At 37.8% G+C, this 19,706-nt stretch overlaps 1 protein-coding gene across 1 annotated transcript in view; it reads right to left on the reverse strand.

Annotated features, from left to right (window-relative positions):
* PIKFYVE (phosphoinositide kinase, FYVE-type zinc finger containing) overlaps positions 1–19,706 on the reverse strand; it is an 82,805-nt gene that overhangs the window by 13,175 nt on the left and 49,924 nt on the right. Inside the window, exons 22-35 of the mRNA XM_058707040.1 lie at positions 19,582–19,682; positions 18,239–18,310; positions 17,410–17,581; positions 15,238–15,416; positions 13,514–13,627; positions 12,696–12,804; positions 12,431–12,585; positions 10,997–11,087; positions 7,971–8,031; positions 6,752–6,889; positions 5,571–5,691; positions 3,524–3,619; positions 1,666–1,749; positions 493–590 (exon numbers count right to left, since the gene is read on the reverse strand). Coding sequence (XP_058563023.1) covers positions 493–590; positions 1,666–1,749; positions 3,524–3,619; positions 5,571–5,691; positions 6,752–6,889; positions 7,971–8,031; positions 10,997–11,087; positions 12,431–12,585; positions 12,696–12,804; positions 13,514–13,627; positions 15,238–15,416; positions 17,410–17,581; positions 18,239–18,310; positions 19,582–19,682 — 1,591 coding nt within the window. The remainder of the gene's footprint in view (positions 1–492; positions 591–1,665; positions 1,750–3,523; positions 3,620–5,570; positions 5,692–6,751; positions 6,890–7,970; positions 8,032–10,996; positions 11,088–12,430; positions 12,586–12,695; positions 12,805–13,513; positions 13,628–15,237; positions 15,417–17,409; positions 17,582–18,238; positions 18,311–19,581; positions 19,683–19,706) is intronic.

The raw sequence follows: 19,706 nt of genomic DNA on the forward strand, positions 1-19,706 counted from the left end.
CAAATCCCACCTTCCAGCTACTTCTGTAATCTTGAGCAAGGTACTTAAGTTTAACTTTCTAAAAACTGAGGATATATACAATAATTCTTAGTAGTTATTATGGGGATTAAAGGACATGACACATGAAAAGTTCTTTTCACAATGCTAACAATACTGTAAAAACTTTTTTAAGTTTCAAAACACAAAAGTTTAAGTTTTTTAAAGCCACTCTTAGCTTGTATACTTCAAACTGAAAACTCTAAGGCAGATTCTGCTTCTTTTTGCAGGACCTATGAGTTTCTAGAAGTTTCAAATCCAATAGTCAGGTAAAGATCAAACGAAATCAAAGTATGTATAAAAGAGGGCATACAAAAATTTATTAACATGTATAATACTGTAAAGACCAGAAGTAATAAATTCTTGCCAGATGCTATTTCTTATTTAATGTTTTCTTCTTCAAACCATAATTATAAATAAAACTAATAATAACTACTCCTCTATGTATAATCTTACTTGGCTGTGGTTCTGCTTCTGCTGTACGGTTTGTCTGTCCTCCGCTGACCTCAGGTAATCTAATAGGGCTGCTGCTCTTTGGTCGGCTGTCCAAAGTACTGAAAAAAAAAAAAAAAAAGGAAAAGTTAGATTCATACTACTCACACAGAAAATGGTTCCTACATTAATTGACTCCCCACCTAACCCCACCCACAGTATCCAAAATTCAATTCATAAGTCATACAAACACAGGTTATAACACAGAAGAAAGATCTTCCTCTGAAGCAAAATGTTGTAACTATGAAAGTATACGGAAAATATATGACAGCAGAGCCTTTTATAATACTTTCCCCAAGTCCATTACAGCTATATTAGCACCTGTAAGTCAAACAATTACAGAAAATACCAATTTCGTATTTCTCAGTCTAGTTACCACATTAATAAATCAGATCAAATTGTGTCACATTAGTGAAAGTCAAAAACCTATTTCAATAAGAAAATAATGAGCCTACGACAATTTCTGTCTACATGTGTAAAATACCGAACATACTAAAAGAACCAGTTTGGGGGGGGGGGGGTTGTTTTTAAACTATTAGAACGTTTAGTTATTATTGAAAATTCACAAGTAGTTTAAATTACAAAGTAAAGCAGTGGGTTACTAATTTCACAAGTTACTATTATTTAAATAAAAACAATAAGGAGAATTTAAAATGCTGAAAGTTTAAATCTGCAATATACACTGAACGTCTATGGCCATGATCAGAAAACTACTATCCAAAAGCACCGCTGAAGGCCTTTTGCTATCCTTGAATTTTGTTCTGTTAATTGTTGGCTAAAGTTTGAATGCCACTGTCGGTATCCTAGAAACTTTCATGCTGATAATAATATATTACAATAAAATTGAAGTATGAGCATTTAAAAAATGATGACATAGGGCCACCTGAGCGCTTCGGTCGGTTAAGCCTCTGATTTCAGCTCAGGTCACGATCTCACACTTCGTGAGCTCAAGCCCCATGTCGGGCTCCGTGCTGACACCTCAGAGCCTGCAGCCTGCCTCTGATTCTGTGTCTTCCTCTCTCTCTGCCCCTTCCCCACTCGCATTCTATCTCTCAAAATAAACTTAATAATAATAAAGAACTAAAAAAATGATGACATATAGCCAAATTAAATAAATTCTACTCAATCACAGATTACCTATTTGTTGGAAGCCCTTCTTCGGCACTGTTCCGCTGAGTCGCTTTGGATAATTCCTCTAAGGCATTTCGGTATTCTTTACAACTTAGGGTAGAAATAGGTTGCAACATGTTAAACATTAAACTTCTCTTCAAAACAAATCATATACTTTAGAATAAGCTCTGCATTACAGAAATACAATCGTTTTGTGTACCCATAACTAAACACGTTTGAGTCAACTAACAAAAGTTATCAAGTAGAAGCTTCATGAAGAAGGTCATCTTCACAGATAATACTGCAAAATACAAACCAACACACTAACCAGTATCAATATCCTAAAAGGTGATTGTGAAAGCCTTCGTATTAATATTTAGACCAAATATCTTCAGGAATACAACAGGTAATTTAAAGTATAAAACTTCAGACTTTAGTGTAACTGTGAAAAGGGACGTGAGAATGGTTTTCTACTTAGAGGTACTAAACTTTAAGAAAAAAACTTCAACTCTTAGACTAGCAGTCTGGGAGCCCTGATTTAGACAGATGTCAGGGAACAAGATAAGCATGTATTATTTTTCCAACACATTAGAAGAAAGTGACTTCTACTAGTATACTCCATTCCTAACAGTACAATAGGAATTTTTTATTTAGTTGGCTTTCTTACCTTTCTATCTATTAATGTAGCAAGACTAAGCAATAAAGTAAGAAGCAAATACTAACTTCATAAAGGCCAAAAGGCAAAAACAAAACAAAAAAAATTGTCATATGAAATCTCCTAAAGGAAAGAAATTCCTCATTACCCAAACATGTGAACTCTAATAAATGCTAAGGCATATAAACCTACCTTGTTTACTTTTACATATCCAATACCTAGTATACCACATCTTATAGACATTTAAGTATTTGTTGAATAAGCAGCCTTCTTGTAAATAATATATAAAAAGAAAATTTTAAATTTCAATGTCTTCCAACAGAAAAAAAAATTTTAATTAAACATCTTAGATTATACTTAAACTAAGTTCTGTCACTACCAAGATATTGTCTGTGCTGTCTTTTTAGGGGTGCCTGGGTGGCTCAGCAGGTTAAGTGTCTGACTTCGGCTCAGGTCATGATCTCCCAGCTCTGTGCTGACAGCCCAGAGCCTAGAGCCTGTTTTGGATTCTCTCTCTCTCTCTCTCTCTCTCTCTCTCTCTCTCTCTCTCTCTCCTCTCTCTCTCTCTCTCTCTCTCTCTCTCTCTCTCTCTCTCTGCCCCTCCCCACCTTGTGCTCCGTCTCTCCCTCTCTCTCTCTCTCTCTCTCTCAGAGATAAGTAAACATTAAAAACATTATAAATAAATTAAATTAAATTAAATTAAATTAAATTAAAAGTGCTGTCTTTTTAGACAGAAGATGTAAATACTTTTATAGAGGAATGCTTGTTTAAAACACATGATAAGTGTGGGCATGTAAGTGGGTTAAGGCATAGGAACGGCATTACTCTAGTAAGAAAACTACCTGCTACGTGTGGGAAGCAGGAAGGAAAGGAAGAGCACAAAAAGGAACTCAGACGACATAAGACGTTCTAGTATATCAGTAAGTAAACGTAAGGAGGGGATACACAGTAGAACAGAGAATGTTTAGAGGATATAAAGGTGAGTAAATAACTTGCCTAGTCAATTTACTAAGTAGAAGCTTGCTTAAGAATCATCCTGCTATTATCTGGGTACAGAATACACTTTCATACACAAAGAAAACAAGCTATTGTGCCCTAAGAATATGTATTTTTGTTTATATTTAACCATTCTTCCCTACTCTCTATAAAAGATCTCAACAATAAGACGGTTAGTAAATATACATAAAATATAAAGATCTAATCACAGGTGAAAAGTCCCATGAATAATACCTGAGAGCAAAAGCAATGATGGAGCTGGGCTCCTTCTCACAAACAGCAATGGGTACCCGTTCGTGTTCATACATTAAGTAGTGTTTATCTGGATCGCTGTTCAAAATTTTCAAATAAATAAAGAAGAACAAAATTAGCAGAAAATCATATACACAAACCACTAACACATTATAAGTAAATCTCATGACAATTTTAAGTTAGGTAAATACTGCATAATTACAAGAATATAACTAAGTAAGCCAAAATGTATGTAGAATTTAACCAAACAGCCAAGGAAAATGTTATCAACACAAAGTTTTTACAGGTAATTGGAAATTGTCAGATCGGTTTTCAAATCGCAGGGTTCCAGAATAGTTACTCTATACAACGCTTTCCACGTTTCCGGGAGGAAATAATATAACACAGTTTCTACAAGACTTTTTGTTCAGGCTTATAGTGGAACAAAATCTTTCACACTTCTGCTATCCATTATAAATACTTTTTGAGATGAACACAGCTCCAAGTCTAGTATTAGTCCAACAAGAAATAATATAACACAGCCATTCTCCTATTTATCATATGGAAACTCAACGGTGTGACTCCATTTTAACCCAAATCTTGATCCCCTGACCTCCACCCTAAAGCTCCTAGGGAGGCATTCATTCATTCATGTTAACAGCTATTTGCTGTGCCAGAAACACAATATTAAGAAAAACTATTACTGGGGCGCCTGGGTGGCTCAGTCGGTTAAGCCTCTGACTTCAGCTCAGGTCATGATCTCGCAGTTCGTGAGTTCAAGCCCCGTGTCAGACTCTGTGCTGACAGCTCGGAGCCTGGAGCCTGTTTCAGATTCTGTGTCTCCCTCTCTCTCTCTCTGACTCTCTCCCACTCACGTTCTGTCTCTGTCTCTCAAAAAGACAAATAAATGTTAAAAAAAAAATTTTTTTTTAAAAGAAAAGAAAAACCATTACTAAGCACCTAACATGAACAAGATGTGAAAGCATCAAATAATCCTGCAAATAAATACAATCACTATCTGTGGTAAGCGCCACGAGGGAATCATGAGAGCATGTAACAAGGAGACCTAATCTGGCTGAGGCAGGGAGCTAGTGGGGACGGTCTAAAGTTTCCCTGAAAAAGAATTCAGAGTAATGACAAAAGAAGAAAGTGAGGGCATGGGCAAAGGTCATACAACAGGAGGAACAACAACCTAGTCAAGAAACTAAGTCAAGTCTGAAGCAGAGAAAACAGGGACTTTCACAGACTGTAGTGTAAATCTCTACTTGTCCCCTCCCTGAGACGGTGAGCTCCCAAGAGCAGTGATTTTCCTTATTAATCTTGTTCTACATCCTGGGGCACTAGAACTGGCACTCAGTACATTTAAATATTGACTAATAAATTAATACAAAGTTAAGAACAAAGGTCTTATGAACAAATGTCCACCTTTTGGATGCACTTGTAGCAGCATACAGGAGCAGCATCTGATGGCTACACAGATCAACCAGTGGGGAAAAAACTCACAGCCAACCTGTTTTCTTTCCTACTCAGTGAGCCCAGTACAAACAAGATCACATGAAAATTTGTACAGGTCATTGTAATGCATTGACCGAAAAGTACCATGTCCCAGAAAGTTGTAAGTCAGTACTGTCATCTTCATACACAACCAGCAGTATGTTTTTATGACCATGGGATCAACAGATGTAGCAGTATGTCTTTAATATAGATAGACAGATAGATAGACAGATAGATATAGATAGATAGATATAATATTTATATATAGGTATAAACAATTATTTTCAGCACTAGTAATCTTGAGCATTAAGCAACATTAATGTTTTTCTCACTCATTCATCCACTATATGATGATGGTTGCTATATAATAATTCTATAAATTACATTATACCAAAAGACACTTCTTTTACTATGATGGAAATATAATTTGAGAAGTATGCATAATGTTAAATAAATATATTTAAATACGTAAAGGATAAATATTTGGAACGAGGTGTTAAAAAGTAAGTGAAAACAAAACAACCCAACAACAGCCACTGACTTTTACAGTACTTACAACGGAAATGGAATAGGGTTGTAGCTATTTCCTGGAAGCAAATTTGCAAAGATGGCTTTCATGGTTGATTTTTCCTTCACCTGGCCGTCTGTGGATCCCAGCAAATGTCCATCAAACACATCTAGGATAAAAAATATTCTCCTTATAAGTTAATATTCAGAACAAGTAAAAAACAGTATAAAGTATCATAATAATAAAGTATTTATTATTTCTTGCCAGTTTTGGAATACAGACATATATTCACACCATAATTACCAATTATGGTACAAAATTTCTGATCTAGGAATAAGGACTCTTTGGGGATGAAAGAGGAAACAATAGTGAAGCATACATAGCACTGACTCCAAAGATCACACTGTTTTACATTTCACCCTCTCTGAAATTGGAACCATCCCATAATCAATGCTTTATCATTGCAGGGGCCGGGCAGCAGCCATGATGAAATTACTGCCTGAGCATTCGTGAACGTAGCCACAACTCTTCTTATTATCACTTCAACTCAGTTATATGCACTGTGGCTGTGACATCAGAGTTTAATGGGGGCACCTGGGTGGTTCGGTCAGTTAAGCGTCCTACTCTTGATTTCAGCTCAAGTCATGATCTCAAGTTCACGGGCCGCGAGGCCTGAATTGGGCTCTGCGCTCACAGCATGGAGCCTACTTGGGCTTCTCTTCTCTTCTCTCTCTCTCTCTCTAGACTCTGCTCCTCCCCCAGTCGCACACTCGTTCTCTCTCTCTCTGAAAATAAGTGAACTTTTAAAAAAATTAAAAACTCAAAGTTATTTTTAAAGTTTACACTACTTAAGTAGTTACTGCTTTGAACAGAAAGCAAGGAAAGAGAGAAACGAGGCATAAATTTGCCATTAGTGAAATAAACAGTTGTTGTGGGAGAAATGGCTGCAATTTCTCTTATTTTCTTACAAGGCCAAAACCATGTGCTTTGTGGGACTCAAGAAAGTAATATTCCAGAAAACAGATGAAGCAGAATAACATTCTACTCCTTAGATATTCCTATGTCAAGGAGCGCCAACTGCAGAAGTGATACGGTAAAAAGCTGGAACTAAAATAGCACTTCCAGGAAAGATAAAACGTACAAACTCTAAGAGATAAGAAAGCGTTGTATCAAAGCATTCACAGTGTTCTCTTTCGGATGAAGTACAGTAAAAATGACTTCAACTGTACCTTCGGAACTGCTGGCTGTATCGAGCTCAGGGGGCGCTCCCGCCAGCTGCTCGGGCAGGGCTTCCGGGGGGGTAGGCAGCTGCAGATGCGCCGAGCTGGCGGGGCTCTGGCTGGACAGGGTGGTCAGGAAGCGGTCCTCTAAAGAAAAACAGACTTTAGTGAGCCATTCAAAAACGCCGAGCCCATGTCTACCTAATAGGAATGTTTTTTAAATGCCAACTCATATTTCTGCCTCCTGAAGCAAAGAATTTTAGCTTCCTAAAAATTACTTAGGCCATTTTAGCACACATTTTAGAAATAGATACAGGGGCGCCTGGGTGGCTCAGTCGGTTAAGCCTCCAACTCTTGGTTTTGGCTCAGGTCATGATCCCGTGGGTCTGTGGGTTCAAGCCCTGCATCAGGCTCTGCGCTGACAGTGCGGAACCTGCTTGGAATTCTCTCTCCCTTTCTCTGCCCCTCCCCTGCTCATGCTCTCTCTCTCTCTCTCTCAAAATAAATAAATAAACTTTTAAAAAAAATGTTTTTAATAGACATAGATACAAATATCCAAACAGGTTACATGACTTGACCTCAGTCAGCTCTTAGTGACAGCACTGTGGCTGGCCACCCAAGTCTGATTCCTATCTAATATTCTTTACGACTAGACCATAACTGGTTACCTAAATCCCAGTTCATTCAATTTAATAGGGAATAAAATCAAGACACCATTGGAAGAAAAAAATCACGTGCTCATTCTCAGGGGGAAAGTTTACTGAATCATAATAGAAAAATATCAAGAATTATGAGTTGAGCTCACATTCCACAAAGACGATCCAAGAAAATGTCCCTACAAATTTTCTAGGATGGCACCAAGTTATTCAATGAAATACTGTGAAAGACAGCTTAGGTCTAGAAAAAGATTTTAGTGACATGAAAACAGAAATTAAACTTTCTAATATTTTTGCAGTGAAACCTGCTGACTTAGGAACAAGCAAAACAAAAATTCAATTTCCTTCTTTTCTTTGCTCTTCCCCCAACAGATCGTGTTATTTCTACGTCCTCATTGATCTTCTTGCAATATACTCTAAGATACACTGACAGTGCTATAATACAGGAAGGGAGAAAAAAGTCTGTAACAACTGCATCAGAAAATCTTCTCAAAATTAGCCATGGAAACAACTTCTAGACCAAGGAATCTCTTTAAATCCAGTGGCAAGTGATTACAGACTCCAGGACCCACCTTTTTCTCCATTTTGAAGTCCTGGAGAAATATTTCGTGGAGCCGCATCCATTGCGCTTATCTGCAGAGAAGTAAATACCTTACTCTTAAGGAAACATTAAAATCACATTTTTGAAATTTTCTAACCTTAAGCCTCTTTTTTTGTCTAATTTCTTTTTTTTTTTTAATTAATTTATTTATTTTGAGAGAGAAAGAGAAAGAGCACAAGGGGAGGGGACAGAGAAAGAGGCAGAGAATCCCAACCATGCTCCATACCACCAGCACAGAGCCTGATGCAGGGCTCAAACCCACGAACCATGAGACTGTGACCTGAGTCAAAACCAAGAATCAGATACTTACTTACGAGGGTCAGATGCTTAACCAACTGAGCCACCAAGCGCCCCTTATCTTAAACCTCTTAAGAATTAAGATACTCAGCTTTTGTTTATGTGAGTTATAGCTTTTGATTTTTACCTTATTAGAAATGAAAACTGGGACACCTGGGTGGCTCATTCGATTAAGGATCTGACTCCTGCTTTCAGCTCAGGTCATGATCTCACGGTTTGTGAGTTTGAGCCCTGAATTGGGCTCTTTGCTGACAGTGTGGAATCTACTTGGAATTCTCTCTCTCCCTCTCTCTCTCTCTCTGACCCTCCCTTGCTCTCTCACTCTCCCTCTCTTGAAATAAGTAAATAAAACTTTTTTTAAAAAATTAAAACGGAGAAAGTTTTAGAATATACATTTATTAGTTCATTTTAAAAATAATAAACCCTTACATGTTAATGTAAACATTTAATTAAAAATACCTATCAAAAAATTGGTAAAAGTGGCATTGTTTGACACTTTTACAAATACTTTAATGTCTAGCAGACAGCTAGATATTATCTCTGGCTTCTGCACTTCATCTATTGAGCTATATTATCATGACTGAACAATATAAAGAAAATCTAGCCTCACACAGATATGTAATTGAAAAAGGGAAATCTTGCAGAGACCTTGGAAGGAACTTAAACCCTCAGGAGTCCTTTAACTACACTCTATGAACAGTGCTCTAAACAGTGGCTCACTCCCTAGCATTAAAGCATCTAAGAACTACTTAGGATTACCCATTAAACTTAGTAATCTTTTATTTTCCACTGGACTTACTCAAGTCCCATTACACATAGGTGAAATATATTTAGAATCACTATAAATCCTGTGTACAATTTGTTTACAAAGTCATTTCTTAGATGGCTATTTAGAACATTCTTAGATTTGCTCACCATTCCAGAGAGACCCCCGGCCACCCTATATAAAATAACCCACCACCACCCACTCCCTTAGCAATACTCTCCATCTCCCTTATTTTTTTCTTCATAGCCTTTTTTCCATTTTTTAAAAAAGCTTATTGTCCACTGGTTTATCATCAGTCTCCTCCTAATCAGACAAATGTTCCACAAGGATAGTAACTACGGCCTTTGTTCATAGCTATACGTCTTGAACCTAGAATAGTGCCTAAAGTATTCAAAAACTAGTTATCAAGTGAAAATACAGGCAGTGCTACAGACTTTCAAATCAACTTTCAAGTCTTCAAAAAGATGATCATCTACTAAATGATTTTGTATTTTTAATTCTGCATGTACGGATTATAATCAAAGGTCTTACACAACTAGCTTTGCAGTTTCTTCTGTGGGCAAATGGGAAGGCCATTAACAGTCTGTGTTAGCCATTAATAGCCCCAGATTACTTCGCAAATACTAATACACAAACCATCTTCAGTAACCCTCACTCTTACTCTCACCTAACTTTAAGGGAAAGTAATTCCTACACAGCTATGAGACAAAAAGGAAGAATTCATTTATGTATTTCTAAACAACACAAAGATCTAAGGCACTTGAATTTATCATTCCATGAAAATACTTCTCTACAGATATTATTACACACTTGTACAAAAAAAAAAATTCTTTCAAAGTCCCTCGTCGTATTATTAAGTCCTTATACTATACTAACATTAGTAACTTCTCTGAAAATATGGTTACTTAGTATGATAGGCAGAATTCTAAGATGGCCCCGGAGAATCCTGCCCCCCCCCCCCATACACATCCGCCATCCACTGTTATTCACACACTAATCTAAATACTGCTGTGAAGGGATTTTGCAGATGTATTCAAGGTCCCAAATCGGTTAACCTTCAAATGGGGAGAGATTATCCAGGCAGTGATCTGATCACACAAGTCCTTTCAAATCTGTGTCTAAAGGTCAGAGAAGAGGAACTAAGGAATCTGAAGCATGGGGATTCCATGCATTGTTGAAGGTGTGAAGATGAAAGGGGGCTCGCGGCAAGGAAAGCAAGCAGCCTCTAGGAGTTGAGAATGGGCTCTGGTCAACTGCCGGCAGCAAAAGTGAGACCTCAGTCCTAAAACAACTAGGAACTAAATTTTACCAACAGCCTGGATGACCCTGGAAGATGACCCTGAGCCTCAGGTAACGGCCCTGAACCAAATCTTGTCTGGAGCTATGTGAGACTGAGCAGAGATGCCAGCCCCACCGTGCCAGACTCCAGACCTCCATAAAGATAAATTTGTGTTTTAGGCCACAAAGTTTGTGGTCATTTGTTATGTAACAAGAGAAAACTAATACAGTTAGGAAAAGCCAATGAAATCAATGTGCAAAACTAACCCTCAAGAAAAACTTCCCACTTAAGCACAGAAATAAAGAACACACAAAACTACATACTAAAATAAATTAGGACTCTATTATACACTCAGGACGTCCAAAATCTCTCCTTTAGAGACCTACTGCAACCATGATGCCATGATGCTCTCTCCAGTGAAGCCCATAGACAGTAGCTTTTGACAAATGTTTGAAATGAACGAATTATAACAATTTTATTTCAAGCAAGATAAAAAATTCATCCAGGTCATGTCTCTTGGAAACCTCACAACTGCAAAATGAAAAACTATTTAGTATTATTAAATCTACATATTAAATTACTACTTGTGAGCGTCTTAAATGAAATTAACTATAATATTTATATCAATGGAAGACTAAAGACTACATTTCATTACCTTGCTTTCTTCCCCCTGTCTCAGTCTTCCAGGACTTGGAGGAACTGAAGGTCGCTTTCTACCCTTTTCCTGCTGGAAAAGGTCCTGCAATCTATAATGAAAGGGGTTGGGGGGAAGAGAATAGTTTGTTTCTAATATCCTGAATAACATTTACAAATTTTGTGAAACCAAAACAATTAGATTTCCTACTCTGACTGCAATAGATATGAAAATTATGTATAACTAAGTTTCTGTTTTTTTTCTAATCAACTAATCAAGAGCTGTTAGCCATAGGACTATAGTTATAAAAGAACAGCAAGTTATTATAAGAAACAACATAATGTAACCAAAACACACTAGCTTGAGTGACCAACAGACCTGAGCTCCAAACCAGCTCTGATAATTAGTAACTACACAACTTGGGTAAATGCCTTGGTCTCTTAGAGATACTGTTTCCCCCTCTGTAAAATGGAAACAGTATATACACACTGTAGGATTCATAAGACCAAAAAAAGATTAAACATCCACCTAGTGCCTTACTTATTGCTTAGCATAATGCAAGTGCTCAATAAATAAATGCTATTATAATCCAACTCGACTTTTAAATAAGCATTAAAGGGAAATATCTCCCCAAATAAACATTTAAATAAAGGTATAAATAATAACATACTTGAGGGGCACCTGGGTGGCTCAGTCGGTTAAGCGTCCGACCGGCTCAGGTCGTGATCTCACAGTCCATGGGTTTGAGACCCACGTCGGGCTCTGTACTGACAGCCTAGAGCCTGGAGCCTGCTTCGGATTCTCTCTCCCTCTCTCTCTGCCCCTCCCCTCTTTGTGCTCTCTCTCTCTCTCTCTCAAAAATAAATAAATAAACATTAAAAAAAATAACAACAACATACTTGAAAGTCCTGGCCTAAAAACCAATAATCACTCCATGGAATACTAATTCAGTGACATCACATGCAATAAGCACACACACTCCTCAGTATCTGAAACAGCACTGAAAGCTGCTCTCATCTTTGTTTCTTTATCTTTACAAACTACCTAAAGATAAGCATATATACTTTTTAAATTTTTTTTAACATTTATTCATATTTGAGAGACGGAGAGAGTGAGGCGGGGAAGGGCAGAGACAGAGGCACAGAATCTGAAGCAGGCTCCAGGCTCTGGGTTGTCAGCACAGAGCCTGACCTGATGCGGGGCCTGAGCTCATGAACCGCGAGGTCATGACCTAAGCCAAAGTCGGACACTTAACCAACTGAGCCACCCAGGCGCCCCATGACTAGCATATATATTTTAAATTGTGAAGGGGGGGTGGTGACAGAAAAGCAAAAACTTCCACAACTTGAGAGCAAAATGTAACATCCATTATCCAAAAGGCCTTTACATTAAAAACATCACGGCAGAGCAAATTTTGCACAAACATTAAAGAAGCCCCAGGCGCGCAAAGCATACCTGTTGTTCCAAGCCTGAAGCACTTCACACAGACTCTGCTTCTTGGCAATGAGGGACTCGAAGATAGACTGCAGCTGCTGTGGGGCGTCCGCGGAGGAGGACATGAGCCTGGCTTGCATCTTCTCCACCCAGTTCTTGAACTCGCCTTCCTCCATCTACACAGAACAGAAACAATTCGGGCAGGTGAGGACACACACCCCCAAAGGAAACTTCTGATTAACAGTTAACAGTTAACCTTTGAGTTTCTGTCAGAGAAACGAATTACCTCTTTTTGTGCAAAGATATCTTCCATTTTTTCCTCTCTTGTTTTGCTAAACGTATCGGTTTTCAAAGATGCAAGTCTTTCATCAACAGCAAGATATACCTGTGAAACTCTGATAAAAACACGGATGTTAAACACTTCAGAAAAGTTGGAATTAAATCTCCTAATCTCTTATCAAAAGAAAAATCACACACACAAAACTTTAACTGTATTTAACTTAATTAAGAATCATACACAATTCTGCAAAACAAAAAAGACCTAAAGGGATGTACATCAAAATCTTAACAGTTTTTATGTCTAAGATGGTTTGATTTTTTTTATACTTTCATGCAGTCTTACTTCTTTTTTGTAACAGGCATATATGCAACATATATTTAGAAAAATATTTATGTTGGTATTATGCTAAGTAAAATAAGTCAGAGAAAGACAGATACCATATGTTTTCACTCATAGGTAGATCTTGAGAAACTTAACAGAAGACCATGGGGGAGGGGAAGGGGGGAAAACAAAGTTACAGTGAGGGAGGCCGATCGTAAGAGACTCTTGGATACTGAGAACAAACTGAGGGTGGATGGGGGGGTGGGGGAGAGGGGAGAGTGGGTGATGGGCACTGAGGAGGGCACTTGTTGGGATGAGCACTGGGTGTTGTATAGAAACCAATCTGCCAATAAATTATATTAAAAAGTAACAAAAAAATAAATAAAAACTTTAAAAATATTTATGATTTCAAAAAAAGCTACACGAATAAACCTGACACTTTAAAATATTTACAATTTTTTAAAAATCTGTAAAAAAAGATGATCGAAGAAACTAAAACTTACTTTTGAAAGAAGTCCTTCAGATCCTGAAGAAGGGACACTTTTAATGGGGCCTGACGTTTAATGAATATCTTAGGGAGAGGAACACATACTTCAAGAAGCCGAATGGGAGAATAACTGAGAGAAAAAAATACAAGTAATAGTAGAAAAGTAAAAAATACTTTAATATCTTGAGTAGAGGTAATCATAAATCCTATGAGGCATAAGAAAAAGTTTCTGTAAAATAGCATTTTACAACAATTATAAAAATATTGAAGACAACTTCATCCATTATAATACCCTCCCCAATTCTAGAAGGATTTTTGTCTTGTTTATTTCTTCATTGTACTGTGATGTCATCATTTATCCCCTGAGGCTAATAAAAAACAATGGCTGGGAAATAAACTTTATGAATGAGAGGAATCCCTTTCTACAATTAGCTCATGAGCACATCACTTTCCCAGCTCCTGAGGATTCCTCATCAGTCTTTATTCTCATGAGTCCCTTAAGAGTCTTTCCACCCACAAGTTTATGTTGTCTAATAAATGCTATAACCTGTCCACACAGTAGGTTCACGGTTAAAGCTCTTGCTCCCAAAGGAAATAAGCTCTAATTCTAAGTATTTGCTGAAGGCCTATTTTGTGTCAGATGTTATTTTAGATGCTGAGGATACAGCATTCAACAAGGGCCAGAATTCCTGCCTTCATGATTCAGAAATAAGGAGATTCAGGAATAAACAAAACAAATACTTAAAATATACATTATTGCAGATGGTAAGTGCTACAGAGAAAAATAAAGCAGGAAAGGGAGACAGGGAGTGCTAGGGGTGAGGAGTCAGCTCAGGTAAAATATGAGCAAAGACCCAGGAAGTAAGGAAAAGCAGACAGATATCTGGGGAGTAGGCGGTTCAGAGAAGGAAGGGCAAGCACCAGGCTCCCAAGCAGGATCCTCCCTGGTACGAATGAGGCTGCAGTGAGGGGACAGGAGGAGGAGGTGAGAACCCAGAGGAGGTACTGAGCAGTCAGAGCTTGCGGGAACTCACAGGCCCATAAATAGGCTCTGGCTTCCACCCTCACTGAAACAGACACCCAGAAGAAGGCTCTACAGCAGAGGAGTGGCCTGAGCGGATTTTCACTGAGGGAAATCACTTGACTGCTGTTGAGATCAGACTGCAGGGGGCAAGGCCAGAGGGAAACTGGTTGAGGCCACTGCAATCATCTATCAAAAGGCAACAGAGGCTCAGTCCAGAGTGGGAGTGGCGGAGATGGTAACAAGTGTTCAGATTCTGGATATATTTTGAAGGCAGAACCTGAAGGCTTTCTCAGATCATTTAGCACCACAATGGACCCATTCTTTGAACTGGTGATTTTAGCTCTATCTGGAATATCCAATTAACCTTATGCTAGTTAATGTCTCAACAAAAATTCTGACAGTGCTTCCATGTAAAACAGTGGTTAAGATTAACATGTACAGCAGATCTACTAGTTCACATCACGACTTCATCCCTTTCCAGCTCTCTAGGTGACCTGTAAGCTCAAAAGTGAGGTTAATAATAATACCTATTTCTTAAAATAAGGATTAAATAAAATGACAACACTGAAAGCTCTTAGCACAGAGTATGACCCTTTGCATTTGCAAGGGTGGGAGTGGGGAACAACACACACCACAAATTAATTCAATCTAGTTAGAGAAGAAATGTTACAAAGCCTTTAGGGACTAGGTGATGATGTATAAGGTCACTTTCCTACCTGAAAGATGCCACCATCTGATTATAGGAGAAATACTGGTGATAATCATGGTGGATGGAGTGACCACACGGCTCAGCATTGGCTCTGCGAGTGTACTGGTGCCCATAAAACCTAAGTTCAAGGTATTTTGCAAATGACATGGACCAGGACTCGTTGGAAAGAGCAACAACTGGTGTTACCTGAAATTCATATAAATCAGTTGTTATGCAACCACATACTGAGAATCTCTTTTTTAAAAAATAATGTTTCTTTTCTAGTACAAATCTAATATATTTTGACTGCAGAAAACTGGAAAAAGAAAGAAAGGTTTAAAGTGGGTAGAGTTAGGGATAGCTGGACATGCAATATCATTGGTGATCCTACCACCATCAATATGCTAGTATTTTTACTTTCATGACGTACATACATACGAATACACATAAATGAATTCATAGAAGGTACCCAGCCAGCATATTTGTAAATAAAAAGTCTTTCCTATAATTAGTTTCATAACCCTGTATTATTTTTACTTAACAATGTATCATAAATATTTTCCCACATAAAATACTCTTATACAACTTGATTTCAATGGCCACAGAATATCCCATTATATGGACACATTAAACCAATCCCTATTGATATACATTTAAGACGTTACAAGATTTTCTTTATTCTGATGATGCTCCGATGAATGAATATATATGTGTGTGTGTGTGTGTGTGTATATACACACACACACACACACAAATATCCATAATTATTGCCTTGGAATAAATTAAGAAAAGTGGGGATTGGTAGGTCAAATGGCATGAATACTTATGAGGTCTTGGAGACTTTTTGCCACACTGTCTTCCAAAATTGGTGCACTGATTTACACAATCTCCAACAGTATCTGAGAATACCAATTTCCCCACTTGCTTACCAATCTCAGGAATTACAAATCTTTGAAATGTGATTTCTTAAAAACAAAACAAAATAAAACTGCACTTTACTGGTTTTATTTACACTTCTCTACTAACAACTCAAATTTATTTGCATACGTCTACTGGCCATTTGTGTGAAACTGCTTTGTGCCCTTTTTTTGTCATGCCTTACAGGAGTTTAATATTAAGTATATTACTGTTTGGTCATATTATAACTTTTTTACACACGGAAATCTTTCATCTTTGTGTAACAAAAACTGTTTACCTTTTCCTTTCTAGCATAGCCCCAAAGGCAGAAGTTTTTGTTTTAAAATGAAGTATATACACCAAAGCATGTAAGATATAAAAATAAAATTTAAGTTATTCATTTAATTCACTGCTCAATCTATAGAAGTTCACATATTCTGCAACAAAATATTACCAGCTGTCTAACAGGAACCATACTTGTTCCTGTAAGAACAAGTATAAAAAGTAAGATCATTGCAAGAAATGATCTCACGGCTATATGTGTGCTACTGCAGAAGGAAGACTTTGATTTTGGCTTCCTCAACCACTGATGCTGACATAGGTCACACTATTATTTTATCTGTAATTCTCATATGTGTCTTCTGAAAACACACTCCAAAATAAGCCAATGAGGTTAAAGTTGGCATAAGCTTGCTGCAAATAATTTGGATAAAAAGTAAATACTGAAAGCATAATATTGTCACCAAGTATTTCCTCCAGAGTTAAACAAGAAAAGAAGAAATAAAACACATGCTCCTTTTTCTCAAAAATGGTCCTTTTCACATGGCACATGAAAACCAGCAGAGATCAATTTAAACATGGTCTCAGCTCTATCTCTTAAGATAGAAATGCTGGTATAGGCTCAAATAGCCACAAACATCCTGGCGTACTGTAATTACTGTGTTACAAGTCTTTCTCCTCCCCAGAGGACAGACGGCATGCCAAGCCCTTACACAGTCCCTGGCACATAGATGGTGCTTAAATAAGTGCTGAATAAATAAGCATAATTGAGAATTGTCAAAATATAATCTCCATAATTTTACCAAACAAGGTATTTATATTTTGTATAATGACTGATAAATTCTAAAATGGAACCTTCAATAAACAAACACTAAATGGAATACACAGCACTGGAAGATAAAATAAATAAGAGCCCAATGACAAATAAATCCAAAATAATATAGACCACCCCCTCCCAAAAGAACTATGCAAATAAAAAAAGAAATAATGTTGTATGAAATTTACAGTAACAGGGCACGTTTACCTGTTTGCAGATTCTGCACCAGGAATAGGTAAGAATTGTATGTTGATATCCAGGTACTGGAGAATCTAACTCCTTCAGAATTATCTGCACACAGCCTTGGCCATGGACAAAGCGCCGAATATGATGCACCATGGGGGTATCACAGAACATGCTAGGACACTGATAAGAAGGCCTTTGACAAAAACAAAGTCCTCACATTAACCATGAAACCGAGGAGCAATGTAGAATGAATACTGGCTAACTGGACCCCATCTCCAGAAAGAGCAGCATCCTCTCCGGAGTCACGCTGACCGGTGGACGATCCGCACGGGGTGCCACCCACACTGCTCGGAGCCCACAGCCGAGCATCCTGTCTTCAGCTACAGCTCAGTGATAGTTTCCAGTTATTGAGCACCTTCTATTTGCTTAGCATTTTTAAAGTATCAACTCATTTTTTTACCTAGTCAAGTCCATATCACATCTGGAGCTTGTTATTCCCTGTAAAGGGGGCTGGTAAAAATCACTTGCTCTTGATCATGTTAAGTGGCAGGTGACAGCACTAAGACTCAAACCCAGTTCTAGCTGTTCTCATGCTTCTCCTGCCTCTCATTTCAATCACTCTAAAGATAAACATCCTAAAATAAAGTCTTAGGGATGGCAGTGTAATTAGACAAAGACTGAGGAACAAACTGGATAAGATATCCTGGAGTTGAATGTGAAATAAATTCCTTCTCTGTATGGTATACAGAGTGAAGGCCACACAATACTCCAACTAATGTTCACGTTTTAGGATGAAATCCTGGGCATCTGAAGAGCATACATGAAACATAAGGAGAAAATTTGTTCTTACCTGAAACAGTATCTCTCTAAAAATATGCCTAAGGTAAGATCATTCTTTCCATAAAATTCCATTGTTACAATCCTAAAAGAAGACAACATTTCTCAGGAACATATCGTAAGAATTGCCACACAGCAAAGATACTTCATGAGACTACAAACTGATTACTTGTTAGATGTGACTAGAAGGCAGTATTAGAGTAGGTAATATTTTGCTGTTCTTCTAGAACAGGTTTGACCTCAGCTGATAAAACAGGTTTGGACTAGCTCCTTATCCGTTCCCAGTCCATTAGCATCTTATCAAACTACATCAGGATGCATAAACAATAACATTAAATGAGTAAAATAGATATGAGCCAGGAAGAGATAAAAGCTTCTTTCACAGAGCCCTTCTGCTCTATCACCATAAAACAGAACTCCTGTCTCTTGCTCTCTGGTCCTCATACCTTTACTGAGCAAGAACAGCAGCAGCTCATATTCTTCCGGGAGAGCCAATTCCTGACTTATAAATGCCCACAAATAAGAGAATTTGGTTATAGCCCTGCTGTAGCCTAAACCTTATTCAAGCCTTGACCTAAGGAGTCCGTAAACCCCCAGAGAAAATTCCTGTGGGTTCCCCAGCCCCAAGTCAGTCCGCTAGAGCTATACGGGAACCAGAAGGATCCCTGATCTCACTGGAAGCAATAAGTGTTTCTGGAGACCAAGATTAAATACAGAACACATTTTGTCAAGGAAACGGTGCTCCACAAACAAGCAGCTACATTCCAGAGTACTTTTAAAACTAAAGATAAAACTATGCAATAACTAGCCTTTTTCTATCAATCTACTTAGAATTAAGTTTTAGGACAAAATCCGTTAATAAGGCAAAAGACTGACCACTTCTTTGAAAATGATGCCTTATGGAAAACTTGGCTAAATTGTACATTATCATCAAAATGCTTAAAACTAGCTTTGACAGGCACACCTGGTGGGCTCAGTCGGTAGAGTGTGTGACTCTTGATCTCCAGGGTTGTGAGTTCGAGCCCCATGTTGGGTGTAGAGATCACTTAAAAATAAAAAATCTTAAAAAAAAAAAAATAGCTCTTATGTATCAACTTTCTCACTTTTATAAGTACAAATGTCCTTCCATCCCTCACATCCTTTTCACTCTTACTCAAGGTACCTTTCATTTACTTCTCATGAACCAACACAAATTTCATATTTAATTCACAAGTTTAAAAGTTCTATCAATTCATATACAACGAGCAGCATGCCATGTACCTAAAAACAGATCGTAATGGCTGATTTTTTTTTTTTTTTAAGTTGCTGGAATTCTGTTCTTAAATACAATGCAACAGTGCAAGAGGAAAACCCTACCAAGGGCTGACACAGGCACTGGGGGCGTTGCTGGACTGGGCAGAAGAGCTGCTGAAGAGCACGCACAGTCTCTGGTGGTTAACAGGGTTCAGACAGTCCACCTGAAAGGGAAGAAACGGATGAGC

The sequence above is a fragment of the Neofelis nebulosa genome, chromosome 2, assembly GCF_028018385.1.
Source record: "Neofelis nebulosa isolate mNeoNeb1 chromosome 2, mNeoNeb1.pri, whole genome shotgun sequence".
Taxonomy (NCBI): domain Eukaryota; kingdom Metazoa; phylum Chordata; class Mammalia; order Carnivora; family Felidae; genus Neofelis; species Neofelis nebulosa.